General features: G+C 30.3%; 1 protein-coding gene across 2 annotated transcripts; it reads right to left on the reverse strand.

Moving 5' to 3' along the window:
- Nucleotides 1-8772: 8772 nt before the first annotated feature.
- Nucleotides 8773-11996, reverse strand: LOC107935405 (uncharacterized). 2 transcript variants are annotated; one of them, XM_016868005.2, is made up of 5 exons: nt 11427-11996; nt 10249-10698; nt 9867-10164; nt 9264-9389; nt 8773-9124 (listed from the first exon to the last, which is right to left on the reverse strand). In XM_016868005.2, exons 1-5 carry the CDS (start codon nt 11829-11831, stop codon nt 9111-9113), a joined length of 1293 nt encoding a protein of 430 aa, XP_016723494.1. In that variant the 5' UTR covers nt 11832-11996; the 3' UTR covers nt 8773-9110. The 2 variants fall into 2 exon arrangements, with proteins under 2 accessions (XP_016723494.1, XP_040958576.1); XM_041102642.1 differs by lacking the exon at nt 8773-9124 and having other exon boundaries at nt 9267-9389; nt 9895-10164; nt 11427-11948.
- Nucleotides 11997-19031: the final 7035 nt, after the last annotated feature.

A 19031-nucleotide genomic window follows, 5' to 3' on the forward strand; every position in this document is an offset into this window, starting at 1 on the left:
AAACACACATGTAAGCTATAGAAAGCTTAGTAAGTTCATAGGCATAAAACATAAATCTTACCAAACACTTGTACACTTATACAATATACACCATTACTAAATTTACCTGTCAACCACAATCTTTGGTGAGTTCCTTGGTATAAACTCACTACTACTTATTCTTTTACCATAATTCCTTTGGGCCCATTTGTCACTTACCATCCTTGATCAAAATTAAGGAACGGTTACGGAAAATTGAGTACTTCACTTTCACTTTGACATATGACCTCTTATCACTTGTCCTTGATCAGATAAGTGTAGCTAGGCTACCACTTATCACTTTGCCACTTGATCAGATAAGTGTAGCTGAAGCTACCACTTATCACTTTATCACTTGATCAGATAAGTGTAGCCACTTATCACTTTGTCTCTTGATCAGATAAGTGTAACCACTTATCACTTTGTTTCTTGATCAGATAAGTGTAACCACTTATCACTTTGTTTCTTGATCAGATAAGTGTAGCCACTTATCACTTTGTTTCTTGATCAGAAGTACTCAAATCCGGTGTTCCACTTAATTTGATCATTTATTCGATTTTCACATTTTTATTTTATTCTCATTTCAACAATAAATACATTTCATCATACATTGTATAATTCATGAAATTAACATTTAATCATTAAATTTCAGCCATATGAACTTACCTGGATCGATTGCAGAATTTGTAAAAGTTCAGGGACTAATCGGCTACTTTTTCTTTTCCTCGACTTGTTTCAGGTTCTCGATCTAAAATGCAAATTTATTCATTCATCAGCATTTAATTCAATTCTAATTCATTTCACAATTTATGCCCTTTAATTTTCGAAGTTACACTTTTACCCCAAACTTTACAGTTTTTACAATTTGATCCCTACTCAATTAACCCTCAATTGATCTAATTTTTCTCAATTAACACCTTTTTCCAACTATTTTAGACTACTACATAGCCTTTCATACTCAAAACCGCAACACCAAACCTTAATTCCCAACTTTTTCACAATTAGGTCCCTAAAATCAATTTCTATCAAAATTACTTAATAAAATCATCATATAACAAAATTAAAGCTTCAATTTCATGTTTATTCATCATAAAAATCCAACACTAATCAATGGTAACTTTCAAAATCAGCCATGGAATCAAAAACTAATGAAATAATTAGTTGGACCTAATTGTAAAAGTATCAAAATCACAAAAATTAGAAGAAATAATCAAGAATTAAACTTACATGATTCAAAAATATGAAAAACCAGCTTATTCCAGACCTCCTATGGCGTTTTTGCTGATAAATTGTGAAGAGATCTCTAGATTTTTCACTTTTGTCTTTGTTTTAAATGTTTAATTTGTTAAGTTTCCAATTTTGCCCCTGTTTCTCCTTACATTCTGCTGATTTTTCTTACCCAACCGTCCAGCCCATATAATTTGGGTCTAATAGCCTTTTAAATCCCTCCACTTTAGTCACTTAAGCTATTTAATCACAATTTAACAAATTTTACACTATTCCCAATTTAGTCCTTTTTAGTTAATTAACTATCCAAACGTTAAAATTTTCTAACGAAACTTTAATACCAACTCAATGACACTCTATAAATATTTCTAAAAATATTTATGGCTCGGTTTAAAATCTTCGAGGTCTCGATACCTCGTTTTTTTTTATTTTAATTATTTTAATATTTATTCCTAGTACACTATTCACTATTTCAAAAATTTTCCTAACTTCACATTTAACTTATACTTACTAAATTTATAATATTTTCTACTCGTTTGTCAGATTTAGTGATCTCGAATCACCATTCCGACACCACTAAAAATTCAGGCTATTACATACCATCTGGTAAGATTTTCGGGGACGAAAATCCCTAAAGGGGGGAGAGTTGTAATAGCCTGATTTTAGGCTTAGTCGGAACAGTGGTTTCGGGACCACAAATCCGACGAAAAAAAAATGTAATGGCTTGAATTTTCAGAGGTGTCGGAACGGTGATTCGAGATCACTAAATTCGACAAATTGGTAGAAAATATTATTAATTTAGTAAGTATAAGTTAAATATGAAGTTAGGAAAATTTTTGAAATAGTGAATAGTGCACTAGAAATAAATATTAAATAATTAGAATCGAAATGAGGTATCAAGACCTCGGGGATTTTAAACTGAGCCATAAATATTTTTATAAATATTTATGGAGTGTTAAAAAGTTAGTATTAAAGTTTCGTTAAGAAATTTTAAAGTTCCGATAATTAATTGAACAAAAAGGACTAAATTGTAACAAATGCAAAATTTTGGGAAATGATTAAATAGCTTAAATGATAAAAGGAAGAGGGCTTAAAAGGCAAATAGACCCAAGGTCTATTTGGGCTGGACGGCAGAGGCATGAAATCAGCAAGAAAGTAAGGAGAATTAAGGGCAAAATTGCAAAATTGCAAAATTTGCTTAATAAAGTTAGGACCCAAGTGGAATTATCTAGATTTCTCTTCATTTTTCTGAATTCTCATCAGCTAAAACACCATGGAAGGGCTTCTTCAAGCTGGTTCTTCATATTTTTATTACAAGTAAGTTCAATTCTTGACTATTTCTTGAAATTTTTGTATTTTTATGACTTTTACAACTAGGCCCACTTGTTAAATCCATTAGTTTTTGATTTTATGAAAGAAGTTGAAAGTTGATATGAATATGTGCTGGAAGTATATGATGATTTAGCATGAAATTAGAGCTTTAAATTGTTCATATGCTGATTTTATTGAAAGAATTGAATAGAAAGTGAATGTTTGGGACCTAATAGTAAAAGAGTTTGAAGATAGAGTTATATGTGGAAATTCTGAATTTCAATAGTTGTGTAACAACTTATAATGTCTAGTAAAGTACTAATTGAGAAAATTAGATTAATTGAGGGGTTAATTGAGAAAGGACCGAATTGTATAAACTGTGAAATTTGGGGCAAAATGGAAATCAACATTTTGCACTAAAGCAGTTTTGGACAGCAGCAGTAGTGTAACTTTGAAAAATCACCAAAAATTGTAGAGATTGAATTAGAGGATGAATAAAATATGAAACTAAAGCTTATTGAGTCTAGTTTCTTATAAAAGAAATGACGTGAGCAATGGAATTGTAAATCATGAGATATAATAGATTTTGTGAGACAAGGTCAGAATGAATTCTGGTTCCCCTGTTCTGACTTTGGAAAATCATTAAAAATTGTACAGAAATGATTATGATTTATAGTTTATATGGTTAGAATCCTTAATGAGTCTATTTTTAGAAGAAACAAGCTAAAACATCATCTGAATTCTGTACAATGAGATAATTAATTTTTAGTGAAGAGTGGTCGGAACTGTCAGACAGCAAAACAGGGGAAATTTTAAAGAATAAACTGTACTATTTGGCTGAACCAAAAATTATGAAAATTTTATGGTATGAAGATATGTGAGTCTAGTTTCAGGGAAAATTAACGGATCTTAATTTGGAGCTCTGTAGCTCCGGATAAAAATAATTTAGTGACTCTGACTTGGATAAACAGCTTTGAATATACATGTTAGTGAATATTAAAATTATGGTTAATGTTGTTTAAGTGTGTTATACACATTAAGGATGTGGAATGGAGAGGAGGAGGAGGAAAATTGGGAAATATATGAATGATTCGTGTATAAATGGTCATATGTTTGATTATAACTCATAAACGATGAAATATGAATGATGCTTATTTTTGTGCATTATTGGTCATGGTTTAAGCTCATGTGTGAAAATAAAGTTTCATAGTATGTGTGTATGGTATATTCAGTATATGATTTGGCATGAAATAATACCATGAATGGTTTATGAATTAACACATGTTGGTAAGCCTGATATATGAATAAATGATCAAATTGAGCGGAACGCCGGATTTGAGTACTTCTGATCAAATGACAAAGTGATAAGTGGTAGCTTTAGCTACACTTATCTGATCAAGTGACAAGTGGAAAGTGATAAGTAATAGCTTCGGCTATACTTATCTGATCAAGTGACAAAGTGATAAGTGATAGCTTCGGCTACACTTATCTGATCAAGTGACAAGTGAAAAGTGATAAGTGATAGCTTCGGCTATACTTATCTGATCAAGAGACAAAGTGATAAGTGATAGCTTTAGCTACACTTATCTGATCAAGAGACAAAGTGATAAGTGGCTACACTTGTCTGATCAAGAAACAAAGTGATAAGTGGCTACACTTATCTGATCAAGAAACAAAGTGATAGGTGGCTACACTTATCTGATCAGGGACAAGTGATAAGTGATCACACGTAAGACCATAGTTATACTATGGCAAAGTGAAAGTGAAGTACTCAATTTTCCGTGACCGTTCCCTAATTTGATTAAGGATGGTAAGTGACAAATGGGCCCAAAAGAATTAAAGTAAATGGATAAGTGGTAGTGTATTTATATCAGGACGATGTTGTTATTCAAACTAAGGTGATATTTTCATTGCTAAATTGAGAATTTCATAAATGTGTTATTGAATGGTATAATCAATAAACATTGAGTTAAATGGTAAATACGTATTAGTTTTGAATTTGATGTCATTGAATTGTACGTGAATTAAATGGAAATTGCTAGTGATATGATTTAAATTATGAGCATGAGAAATTGCGAATTGAATGAAATGGAAATGAAGCATTAAATTGCATGAGTATGTATCGGGTCTCGCAGGCCCTAATTATTATGATTATAATATTTTGAGGATATATTGTGAAAAGTTATAGAAACATGTTAATTATTTTGAAAGTTTTAATTTTGATGAAATTTTATAACTCGGTTAAATACGTTTACAAGTGTATGTGTTTTGGTAATGCCTCGTACCCTATTCCGGTGTTGGATACGGGTAAGGGGTGTTACATACCTAGGACTTCTATGTTTACTCTGATTACCATAATTGGATATTGGAAAGTCGAAATTAGAGAGAACATGCTTCTTCTCTTCTTTCACTTTGCTAAATATAGCCGTAAACATTTCACCCGATGTGGGATCTGTTTCATCCCATTCCCCAAATTTTGGTATCGATGAGGATGCCCTTCTATGATGCTGCTAATTAATCAACCCCGTATCACATCAAATCATACATAGATGTTAAATAAAAGTAATCTAGCCCTCACAAAATAAATTTTCTGCATTATCGATTAAATAAAAGGTTTAAATTGTATTTTACTTATTTTATAAGGGTTCGCAGGAGCTCGTACCTAAAATGTAAAATTTTATTTTTTAGTCCTTTAAATTTTATAAAATTTTTATTTCGTTAATAGAAAACTACACTTTAACCACTTTAAAAATGATAGAATTTTGATTTAGTCTTTTAAAGATCATAAATATATGGGTAAACTATAAAAATAGTCACTTTTGTTTGCCTCATTTTACATTTTAATCACTTATGTTTGAAATGTTATGTTTTAGTCACTTACGTTATTGGCTTGCTACGAAGTGATCATTCTGTCGTTAAACTTCATTACCTCTCTAACGACAGTCCTATGTGGTAGTCAAAAAGGGTTTTAAATGCAAATTTGGATATTTAGTTGCTGGGATGAAAATAGATTTTTAATTAAATAAATTTAATTTGGACTACCACGTAGGACATCCAAGTTGGCATTTAAAACTCATTTGGACTGCCACGTAAGACCGTCATTAGGGAGGCAACAGAGCTTAACAGTAAAGTGACCACTTCATAACAAAATAATAACGCAAGTGACTAAAACGTAACATTTCAAACATAAGTGACTAAAATATAATCTAAGACAAAGAAAATTGATTATTTTTGTAATTTACCCTAAATATATAAACTATTAAATTTGAAAAATTACATTTTAACTCTTATAAAAGCATATAATTTAATTTCAACCCTAGAAAAATTTCTTGATTTTGCCCCTTAATGTATATGTGTATGAGAATAATAACAAAGTAAATTAATTTACAATGAATTTAATAAAAAAAAGTATAGCAATAATATGTTTTACGATCTGACATTTTCTAAACAATTTAATTTTTGTAATTGACAAAAATTAAATGTCAAAATGGTTAATCAAGTTAAATACTTACTTTGTTACCATCAAGTTGATTGCTAATACGAGTCAGTGTAAATGGTCCTGACAGATGATGAAGAGGAGTTACTTCTTCCGACATGAGCTTTCTTTTGGCTAGAGTACAGACGTCGAGGACTCGATGTCACGATTGAATAGTCAGGGTTGCTCTTTCCACTATCGAATTCCAGAGCCATTCTTCTATGGCTACTTGCACTTGTAGTACTCTTATGATGATCATAGGCACCAGTTCTATTACTCCATGTACCCTTTCCGTCACCGTTACGTTTGCTTGCCGAATCCAACTTACTTGAGTCGCTTGATTCTCCCTTTGTATACACCAAGGCCTTTGGATTCTCCATAGAATCATTTGGGTTAATTCTTTTAAAGTAAGGTGAATAAGATGTGTTATCATTTTACCATTTATCAAATTTAGGCACACGAAAACACTGTATATAACAAATAACATAACTAGTTACAATATCATTTATGTAACGGAAAAAAAGGTAGAAATGTAAAAGGTTATAAACTCTCAACAAGTTTGATATATTATACTCGGCTGATGTTTTCTTTTTAAATTCTTTTGAAAGTCTTGGCTAGTTCACAAAACAAGAGTGCTCGATAATGTTTGAATAGAAATATAACCATATACAAATGTAGCTTGAAACATGATAGTATGCAAAGGCGTGCCCCTTTAAAGTTTATGAATGTACAAATTAACATAATAGTAAAATTTCACATTGGCCACTCCAACCCCTCAAAGCCCATAGTAGTATGCTTCCCCATCAATGATTTATATGTCATAAATCATGGGGTCAAATTTGTGTATTCTTTTTCATGTTTAGACACTATATGATACTCTCACTCGATAAATATATCAAAATTTTTAATAAAATCTAGAGATAAAACCTTGATGGTAAAAATTACCTAAGTTGTGGAAGGCTCGTATTTGAAAGTATTTGTTTTTATAATAAAGAAAATCATGAGACGAAAATAATGAAAATAAATAAAGTTCAATAAGAAGGTCAAACAATATTAAACAAAGCTAAATAGCATTAAAAACATTTAACAGATTTTTTTTTAAGAAAAATTGAAATCAAAGAGAAAATAAATGAATAACATGCGTACAGCCCTTAAAGCTGAAGAGTGGATATGTGTGTGTGTGTGTGTGATATGCTTTATTGAAGGATGTAAACTTTTTGACTACCAGAAAATCAGATGTGTCAAAAGACTTTCCAATTTCGAACAATGGTATAATATTAACAAATTGTTTTTGGTATAACCATAAATTTAGCCCTTAAAGCTTATAGGTTTATCCAATTGGTCCTTTTTCCTTTCTTTTAAAAAGTTAAATTTGGCGTTAATCTTTAGAAAAGTTGAATTTAACCCTAAACCTTTTAAAAATAGTTAAATTATTATTTTTAACGAAAATACTAAAGAAAACGTTAATTTTTTAAATATGATAGCCCTCGTGCTTCTTTTTTTAATAATTTTGAAATTATTTGTTGACAATTAATGTCATGTTAACATGAAGATGAAGCATACGCTAGTTTCTTAAAAAATTAATATTTTTAATCAATATTTCTTATTGAAAAAATATTTAACTCTTTTTGAAAAACTAACTGTCAAATTTAGCTAAAAAGGATTAAATTAAAAAAAGTAAATATTGAAAGTTGAAAAATTTTGGTTATATTCTTTTAGGTTTTAGTAATTATAAAAATTGAAATCCCATTTTAAGGAAAGAGATCACTAGAAAAGATATTACGAATTTATAGGGTTTGGAAATTGGAATAATTAGGAGTGAATCAGGGTTTATGTTTTGTCTTTATCTTGTTTGCCCTCAACTTACTGTATTTTTACTTTAGGCTTTGCCGGAAAATAAGTAAGAAATGGTTGATTTTTTAAAAGAGAAATTCAATTGTTCCATATATAGTGGGATATGAAATCATGGAGAAATATCCTCCACCGATTTTTATAGCGTGAATCAACATATTTTTAGTTTTTCTGGAGATAATATTTGATTAAATTTTATTATAAATCCCTTTACTTTAAAAAAATCAAAATTTAGTCCTTATTTTGTTATTTTCAGAAATTTAGTCCATTTACTTTTTTAGATTTTAAAATTGTGTTCCAACTATTAACACTGTTTTTTGTTGTTGTTGTTAAATTCAAGCTAATTACAACCCATTTTTTATTACATGGCTACCACCAAAGTGAGTATCTTTTTTTTTTTTTCAAAATGTCACAACAAAAAGTTAACCAAAAAAAATCAGTGTTAATAGTTATACCTGAATTTTGAAAAGTAAAAAATTAAATTCTTCAAAATAAAAATATAAGAGCTAAATTCTAAAATTGTGAAAAATATAAGGACCTATGATATATTTTAACCAAAATGTTTTAACAAAGGATAAGATCGTACCATAACTAGAACCTGATACCAAATTGAGCTTTATTCATGTCAATGTTTAGCACCGAGAATTTATCGTTTTTTTTTACTTCTTCAAACTTTAAAATATTATCGAAAATTGCCAATTCTTCAATGAAAGCATTTTGGAAGTAACATACAATGTTTTGATAAGTTTTAAAGAAACTTAATTTTTATTTTTTTTAATGATTTATTTAATCAAACTCTGTCTGGACCGATCAAGCCAACAAATCGATGACCTGATTGGTTTGACCACCGATCTAATTTTGAAAAGCTTGGAAAGAAAAGAATAGATTAATAACTCTAAATATTAATTATTTTCATTAATATATCCACTCAAAAATCATTATAGCATATACAAAACCTATAAGTAAGTGCAGTACAAACTGCAAAAACAAACAAACAGACAAGTACTCCAAGAGAAGCAACTAGGGGTTGCTTGAGAACCAAGTAAAGAGATTTGAGTTTGAGATATGAACTTGTATTTGATGTACATGCATCCACCATAATATTGTGTTCACTAGTTGATATGCTTCTTTGATTTCAATAAAAGGTGATGTTTCAATCACCTTATAGTTTCACAATTTCGATAGCAGTCGTGCTGTCGGGTTGAGTTCTGTCCGTCATATATGGTGTTCATGTCAAGTTTACTGTGGAAAAAAAGGATAGGATGCAATATAGTTAGTGTTACGAAGAGTGTTTATCTGGTTTAAAAGGAAATGCCAAATGCCGATAATATCGATGTTTTCGTTCGGGTTTAAACCAAATTTGCAGGTGAATAAGTGATACCTATTGTCTTGTTGAGTAGCCAAAGCAGTAAAGCTAGTTCGATCCCGAATATGGTGTGGATTCCAGTTCTGTCTACCATGAAACCGTACACTGTAATTCCAGCTCTGTTGTGCTCTAGATATGTCACTGCAACACGTTTAAGGAACCGATATTAGGATTATACTGCAAAATGTATGCAGATTAGAGAGATTAAATGGTTAAAAGTATTGTGGAGGGCCCTCGCATTAGGAGTCAAATTGCATTTTGCTCACTTGACTAAAAAAATGGGCAAATTACTCCCTATATGTTAGATCATAGAGCAAACTGATCCTTCCTGTTAAAAATTTATTCTATTTCTACTGTTAAAAACTGATATGGCATAATACCAAAAAATTACACGTGGCATGCCAGGTGTACCTCATTTTGACATACAAGGACCACCAGTTTTTAACAATAGAAATTGATCGAATTTTTAATAGAATGACCAGTTTGCTTGTTGATCTAATGTACATGGACTAATTTGTTCATTTTTTGAGTAAAAGGGGCAAAATGCAATCCGACTTCTAATACAAAGGCCTCCATGGTACTTTTACCAAATAAACGATACTTCTTTTTCAAGCTAACCTAATGCCTGTCTCTTTTGGAAAGATACCGTGTGCGCAAAAATGGGGACAAGCTTCGTGTTATCCAAATCATCCCCTTCATCTTCTTCATCTGATTCCCAATCGACGTCCACCGGATACATCTGTGGAGAAACGATCTGAGCCATGGGTGTTTCACCATCAGCTTCGTCGAAAGAGTTGATTGTTGCACATACATGCCACTTAGCGGCAAGGCCCGTGATAGCCTGTGCTCTGTGAGTGATCTTTGTGGCACTCCTCAAGCAGATGAATAGTCCGGTTACTAGACTTATAGAGCATAACTGCATCAATCACCATATAGGAAATTACGATTTTACGTTTTAAGCAAGTCTCGAAACAGATAGTATAGCAATGTACTGGCTTACCGCTAGTTCTCCGACCTCGTAGATATTTACAGCGGTAGTAGTTCGAGTTGTCATGAGCAAAGCAAAGAACTGACTTGCAGTGACCAACACCAATGACAACAAAAGGAATAAGCGGAACCGGTGACTTATGATCCGAAGATTTCTTCTTATCCTGAGGTGTTCGGCCAATATCGAACGCACTTCAGTTTCCTTTTGAAAAACTTGAGCAAAGTCTTCGAGTCGGAGTATTTGGAGATGACAAGTAAGTTGGTAGAAGATGCAGGCCAGGATGAAAATGGATGTTCGATAAAGCCACGACGCCAACTGCAACGCACACACAATGATGTCGCTCACGTACATGTTGCCAAGGTACGGAATTTGGCTCGCTCCGGTGGCGTACCACCAAATTCTGTATGCACTCTCAGCAGCAAGACAAGGAAGCACAAATACACAGAGGAGTTTCATTGATTTCTGCAAATATCATAGCTTCACATTTTAGAGGATACCAGGAAATATATTGTTGAATGATTTAAAAAAGAAAAACCAAAACCAATTCCTTTTAGCAGGGGCCGAAATTTAATTATAAATTTTTGAAGGATCAAAATATAAGGTTTTCATGTATTAATTTATGATTTTATATTTTGAAAGGAATAAACAGAATTTTTTCATTCAAAGTGCAATTTTACTATATATATATTAATTTATAAGAGGACTGGATTAAAAAAAATTCATTTTTGGGTGGGCCGAAGCCTTACCAACCCCCTCAGATTTGCTTATGACCAAAACTTTATCTCTATTAATATTAAATTACGTTTTTCAATCAGTAAAATTTAAATCTATTAAAATTTGGACTTATTAGATTTGTTTTAATAGTACAAGGGCTAAATTAATCCCTTTGATAATAGAGGGACTAATTTGATCTGATCTTAATAATAGAGGCACCTGCCAAGTACATTCACCATTTTAAAATACTCAACCTGAAGTTTATGGGCTAATTTAGAATCCGAGCAATAATTGAAGATATTTAGTGCAATTAACCTCTTTTTATCTCTGAGATTTATCTCCTAAAAGCCTCTACAGCTTCCAAAGTTCATCAACAAAGATACATAAAAAAATTGATAAACAACAAAAAGATGATCACTAATCAGCGAATTTGAAATGAGCTTTACTGAACCATCCATGGAAAAAAAAACACATACCTGCAGCTCCTCTGCATATCCTTTTCGAACTTTATCACTAACATCACACAATTTATCCAAGAAAAGGAACTTCCTGATCCCATATTTCCGAGCCCAAGAAGATAAACTAATAAAAGAAACCGCCGCAAAAGAGGAAAGTGATAACTGCACCACCGCATCGTACGGTCGCCGATGCTTTTCATCGCAGTTTGAACATAAAAGAACATAGTGCGAAATAATCGGAACCCCAATAGCAAGCACGAAGAAGAAAGACCAAGAAAGACTCACTTTCCATAAATTGGATTGATCTAAACAAAACCAGTTGAGACCTAATCTGAAACTCCTTAATTCGAGCCCTTCTGGAGTTGAATAGCTTGGATTTGATGATCTGTTTTTGGGTAATAAAGATTGGGTTTCATTTTCCATAGCTTGGGACACTTTGATTGTAAAGTCAGATTCGGGATTTGAGAGAAAAACATATAAAGAATGATCAATTTTGCTTGAAAATGGGCTATATTTTCAAACTCGTAATTGTTGCTCAAAATACGTGTATGGCGTTTTTATATTGTAAGGCAAAAATAAAATACTCCATGATTGGTGTTGTTTGATCGTGGGACCGGTTTATGACTGGCCAGGAGTGTTTTTGTCGATGGCTTTTGGACCCGGTTTAGACGATAATTAAATAATTAATTCATGACGTAAACCGATTAAACCCGGTTAATTTATATGATGTCTTCTTTAAAAGGACAATGTTTTAAAATTCTTTTATTTAATTGATTCTATTGACAGTTAAAAATAGTTTTTTCGTCTCAATTATTTATTCATTTTTTATTGATTCTGAATAGTTTGATTATAAGTAAGTTCAATCTTTTTGTTCAAATTGATATACCAACTAATTTTCGATTCAATTGATCTGACTGATCAGTTTAATCCGATTTAAAAACATTGCCAAAAAAAAAAGTTAAAATGGGATTATATTTAATCGTTTATACCTAATTTCCGAGATATCTATGAGATTGTTTAAGGATTATTTGTCATCTAACAATGTTAACATGCTATTCTAAACTATCAACTTTTGTCTAAGTTTATTATTTTTTATCGATTCATAAAGGGTTTGGTTGATATACAAAATTATTCCACTAGTCCCATTTTTTATACTTTATTTCGAGATAATTCATTGTCTGACAATGTTAGTGTACTTATTTGCAAAATGATCATTTTCGGATCTTGCAACTTTAATTGCCCAATGTCGTTTCAAACAATACTATTGATAGTAGTCAATTATTTATAAATCTGTGAATTCGTTGATTAATAGTTAGGGTGAGTTTAGATGGGTGGTGCATTTATTTGTTGTAAGTATAAAAATAGTAGTGGCAGTGAGATTAGATACTGTAGCGATGCTGTAGTGTGAGATAAAAAATAAGCTAAACGCACCGCACCGCACCTAATCGTCCATCTAAATCCACCTTTAGTTAAGTTGAGTGCTTGAGACTCCATGATTTTCTTTTATTTTTTTATTTCCAATTTAATAAAATCACTATTTAAATGAAAACAAAAATCATTTCTAGAAATTAAACAGGCTTCTTTGTTTCATTTTTACTTAAGATTCTATGAACACAAATCTTGTCATTATTATTAGTAATATTTTAATTTTTTTTTAATGTTGATCCATAAAAGAAAAGAAAAAAAAACATTTTTAACAGTTGGATCACGGCTATGAGATAAGCAATACTTAGCCATATTACCATTAGAAGATGAATCCCGCCTGTGTACACAGTACATGTGAGTTTGTAGATCACGGGGACTGAGTGCGATTGGTTTTATATTCTTACCACCCTTTAAAGATTAGATTTTTTAAATTATGAGTTAGGTGAGATTCGTAGGTCGAGTCAGGTCAGATCGTAACAAAATTTTAAGCTCGTTTGATGAGTTTGGGCTCGGATTTACTCGAAAAATGAGTTTAAAATTTTGTCTAAGCCCGTCCTAGATAAAAAGTTAAAACCCAAGTCCGGGCCGACTCGCCTATATTAAATTTTTTATTATATAAAATAAACTTAAAAAATATAATACATCAAATACACTAAAAATATTAAAATAAATATTTTCTAACAAATTGAAAATAAATTAAAAAAATCTTTATACTTAAATAACACTAAAATATGTGCAATTTAACAAACAAAAGTCTCTAAAATAGTAACAAAATTAACAATAAAACAAGAGTTATACAATATCCAAATAATAACAACAAAATAATAGATATAATAGTGAAATGATAGCAAAACAGTGAAAAATAATTTTTCTTTTTTCAAATTCGGGTAGGGCTTGGGCCAAAAAAGGTTTACCCAAGGCCCAACCTATTTTCTAAACGAACCTTTTTTTTTGCTTAATCTCATTTTTCGAGCCTATGTTTTTGCCAAAACCCTCCCACTTTTTAGGTGGCCCGACCCACGATGAGGTCTAGACGAGATGATAAGGATCTCTTTTATCTTAATCAGTGATCGAGAGTTCAATCCTCACCCTAAAAATAGAATAATTTTAAAATTTGTGATCAGTGTCTACCCCTTAATAAACTTACAAAACTCGAAAAATTAATCTTTAAGCTCCCTCTAGAATACTTTAACGAATAATAATAAAAGAAAAGGTTACATCTTTCTTTTATGGGATGGAAATTGATTTGAGTCCTTAAAAAGGAAGATGCCTCCCCAGTCCCCACCCTGAAATATATAAATATATGTAATTCTTTGATCAAGGTTGCTTTGATCTTAAGAGACTTGCATTTTAATATTTCTTAGTGGCTTTCTAATTCTAGATTGAGTGGGGGATCGAAGTTGAATAGATAAATTATTGATTCGGTGATTATAATATATATATATTTTGTTTTTTATAAAAATAATAAATAATTTTAGAAATTATAACAACGAAATAAATATTTAAACTAATTTAATTTCCATTTATATAATTTTTAATTAAAAAATCAATTGGATTTCTTTAATCACCAATAATTTTTATTGTTTGAAAAATAATAATTTCACTATGTCAAGGGTCCAATTACTTCATAAGATAATGATGAACATTATTAATTTTTATTATTTTTATCTACAACTTTTATAATTTTTATTGATATAATTTGAAAATCTATGTAATTCAAATGATTAATTTTTTTATTTTTTTATAAATTTTATCTTTCTACAATAAAATATATATTATTGGGTTTTTATCTTACAAAATATAACTAATGAAGTTTAATTTATACCCCAAATATTAAATCTTAATCTAAAATTTCAAATCCTAAAACATAAATATTGAATTGCCATTTAAGCTCTAATTTTGTTAGCAAGATTGAGGTTTTCCAACCTTAAAAGTCTAAATTCAAGTGATAAAAGATGTTAATGATTAAATTTAATTAGAAAATGCATTAAAGATGTAAATATTGAGATTAATTTATTATTATGCCATAAAAATGATAATATTTAATCATTATTGTAATTTGGAATTTTTTTTTGAAAGAAAACACACACACAAAAAAAAAACTAAATTATCAGCACAAAGATCAACTTCGAGCTCCTCAAGAATGTCAACAAACACATGCACATCTTTTATCCTATCAAAAGTTATCTTAACAATGCCACCAGACACTTGGTTTTTCTCCCTTGAAACATGCTTGATGCTCCATGATCCATAATCTGTAATATTAAATAAATCCTTCTCACCAAAACTGAGGTTGATTCGATCGAGTGTCTATTCTGAAAGGCATTGACCATTTCTAAATTGTCAGTATGAATTAATACCTTGTTGTACTCTCATATTTGAAGAAGAATCAAACCATACAAAACGTCTCAAAGCTCGACATAAAAAACTGAGCAATCCCCTAAATAGTGATTGAAACCAAGGATCTAATTCCCGTTCTGTACCTCTAGTAGCAACAAAATCTGCACCTAACTTAACAGTCCCATCAATATGTAAATTAATCCAATTACCTGAAAGAGGTAAGTTAGAAGTAATATCAAACTGTCTTGATGACGTCCTATTATGAGCTAAATCAAATTACTTAACCCAACTAAAATACAAAAAAAAATCTACTTTCCCATATCCATTTTGGATTTTGCAATCACATAAATTTGAGTGAATTAGGGTAGAAGTTAATAATGGAGGCAAGTGAATAAAGGCCACACACGTTTTTTTTTTCTTTTTCTTTTATTTTATTTTAAATCTCCATTGCATTATTCGACGACGTATTGAACTTGAATTTGGTTTTCTGGCCAAAAGTAACATTTTGAGAGCTATGAGCTGTCCTTAATTTAAGTCAGTTTCAAGGTTGTCACCTTCATTTAGGAAATGACAATTAATTAGTTGGTCCAATTGGAATTAAAATAAAAAGCTTACCAAAGTCAATAAATTTTATCTTAACCCGTTTTAATAATATGATAAACATGTACACCTCACATTATTTTATAATCAATTTGTAAGCCCAGGCCAATCAACCATTTGCGCCCTATCACAATCAAAATTAATTTAATTTGAAGTGCAATCGATTTAAAATATATTTTTTTAATTAATAAAGGTTACGATAGTAATAATTGTGTATTAGAACTTGTAGATACATGTATTATTTGGACAAAGAGTTATGCAAAATCGAACTCAATTTGGCCTCAATCGAATTTTATGGTGTCGGTTATATGGTGGTCACCACCGAAGAAAGGGTGGATTAAACTCAACACGGATGGAACTTTGTCGTGCATTAGCAATTGTGCTTCGGTGGGAGGTGTGTTTAGAGATGTTAATGTGAGATGGTTGTGTGGGTTTTCAATGGCGGTTGGCAGGGAAAGATATTTTCGAGTTGAAGCATGTGTCATGCTTGAAGGATTGTGCATAGCATGGGAGAAAGGATTCAGGCAGTTAGAACTAGGATGCGATCATGCACTTCTAGTGGAGACTCTGCTGGCTAGTGGCAATAGTAATTTGGTGGAGCCACATTTAATTAATTGTTTTTTTCAGACAAAATTAGAAGATAAGACTTCGTCATATTTCAAGATCCCAAAATGCGGGTGTTGGTCAAATGGCTAAGTACGTGAATAATGGTACACCGAATTTATTGTTATTTGTGGATTCACCGAGTTCAGTACAAGGGATTTTGCAATTTGAGAGTAATGTTTTTTCTTGGGTTTGATTGTTTCAACGTAATCACACAATGTTGTTCATTTCTAAAAAAACTATATATACATTGCATAAAGAATTTAAAAAAAAAATTGGATAAATATATAATGGAGGCCTTTGTATTAAGAGTTAGATTGCATTTTGCTCTATCTACTAAAAAAATAGGCAAATTAGTCAATGTACATTAAATTAAAGAGCAAAGTGATCCTTTTTATTAAAAGTTTTATCCATTTCTACTATTAAAATCTGACATGGCTAACAGAATAACCAAACAATGCCACGCGATGTACCATGTGTACCTCACGTTGACATATAAGGACTAGTTTTTAACAGTAGAAATAAATATTTTTTTTAACAAAATAATCATTTTACTTTTTGATCTAATGTAAAGAGACTAATTTACTCATTTTTTAAATATAGAGAATAAGATGTAATCGAACTCCTAATATAAAGGCCTTTTATAATACTTTTACTTGTTTTTACGTATCGTAAAACATATATAAATCATACTGTAATTATAAAAATATTTTTTTATTATTCCATTTTTTTTATAGTTGCAGCACATGCCTAACAAATTAAAATTACTATGACTTAATTCATAAATAGGAGGATAATGTATTTCAACGCAATTGAACCCATATTCTTCTATACTAACAATAATATCAATACCAATCGAACTAATCCTTAATCAGTAAATATTTATTTTATTAAAATTTTTTATTTAAGTGGTTGTATGATAACCTATAGTTTTAACATGATTACTTTTTCTTTTATTTTCTGAAAGTAACATAATCATTATTAATTACCTTAAAAAACATAATCATTCCTAAAAGACAGTCTACGATATTATATATACATGTTGACTATAAATGTATAATTAAAAAATTAAATATTCAGTACTATTCAATTTTCTTTATAGATTTAGATATAATATTTATTATTCAATACTAATGCATATCTAAATTTACAATAAAAAAAGTCCATTACTCAAATTCACTTTAATTTTAATTAATATATTTTATATATTTAAATTGGTTTCAAATTTTGAGTTATTCATGTTAGTTTCAACTTAATTAAAATTTTCATATTATTCTTAAGTCATTTATGTGAAAAATTAACTCTTTTAATATATTTATTAAAATTTTTTACTTTTTTATTCGTTTTTTCATCGAGAGAATTAATTTTAATTTTTTTTAACAATCTTATTATAGGTTCTGATCATATCTATTTTTTTTGACAAAATACCTAGAATTATCCATAGCCCATCCCTAAATCATAAATAAGAGGATAATATGTTTTAGCGCACTTTAACCTACATCATATTATATTAGTAACAATATATATGCCAATTGAGTTAAAACTCAATCGATTAATTTGAAATTTGGTAGGAGAAGAGTATTATTATGAAATAATGAACAATATATGATAAAAGGTTGTGATGGCATAATGAAATTTGTAATAAAATTCTCTTTATTTTTATTTATTGGGCTTCACAATTTCGCACAAATTAAAAACCAAAGGAGACTATGGAAGCCTAAAGAAACCGAGAGGAGGCTCTATGGAAGGCGCATGTTCTTCGACAATGGATCCAAAAGCCTGCCAAAAAGTAGTCCAAAAGTTTTTTTGTGGTACATAGTCCATAAGTTATACAAGTAGTACATGCTCCTTGATATAGACATATTGGATTGGAAAACTTTCAGATTGCGGTTTGGATTTTTATATGAACTAGGTAATTGTTTCAACAGTGAGATTTTTTTTTTTTGGGTATAAATCAATCCCTGAACTTGATAAACATTCTCATATTAAGGATTAAACTTTAAGGTTTCAAGGAAATATTAGGAATTAACTATGACTAATAAAATTCAGGGACCAATGTGGGAATAATTGACAAGTTGAGAGACTAACTTGGACAAAAAATATAACATCCTCGATACCCCTAAGTTGAGAACCATGTTAAATCAGGAGTAAATATATTAGAAATTGAGAATGTTATAAAATAAAAATTATCAGTGCTAGTAGAAGGAGAAGATAAATGCCAAAAGTACTTGAAAAGACTTGTATATTATGAAAAATAAATCCGGGATATCATCTTAATTAAGAGAGTAAATGAACCAAAAAAATTGATACTTGAATTCACATCATTCAAACCAAAACAATTTAAATCCAAAATTAGTCAAAAACAATATATTTTTTAAAAAATATACTCTAATTTCCTACACTTTTAATGCGTTACAATTTAATCTCTTTAATTTTTTGGGTAGAAAAAAAAAACAGCCTTAAGTGATTACATTAATAAGCACGTAGTGAACTCATGTAGAATTAATTCTATCCACCAACACCAAGTCGTACGCCGAAATTGGAGTTCTTCATAGGATATTAATCTCACGCCACCATTAAACGTACATTTTGCCATTTGATCCGTAACTTCGTTTTGAGATCTCGGAACATGATGAAAACGAACTTTCTAATTTT

This window comes from Gossypium hirsutum, chromosome D10 (genome assembly GCF_007990345.1).
Source record: "Gossypium hirsutum isolate 1008001.06 chromosome D10, Gossypium_hirsutum_v2.1, whole genome shotgun sequence".
Classification (NCBI taxonomy): Eukaryota; Viridiplantae; Streptophyta; class Magnoliopsida; order Malvales; family Malvaceae; genus Gossypium; species Gossypium hirsutum.

Coding starts and splice junctions, on each gene's coding strand:
- LOC107935405 (XM_016868005.2), bottom strand. CDS start 11,831: ATGGAAAATGAAACCCAATCTTTATTACCCAAAAACAGATCATCAAAT. Junction 10,165..10,248: donor ACGAGGTCGGAGAACTAGCG/GTAAGCCAGTAC, acceptor TGATTGATGCAG/TTATGCTCTATAAGTCTAGT. Junction 9,390..9,866: donor CCAAAAGAGACAGGCATTAG/GTTAGCTTGAAA, acceptor AACGTGTTGCAG/TGACATATCTAGAGCACAAC.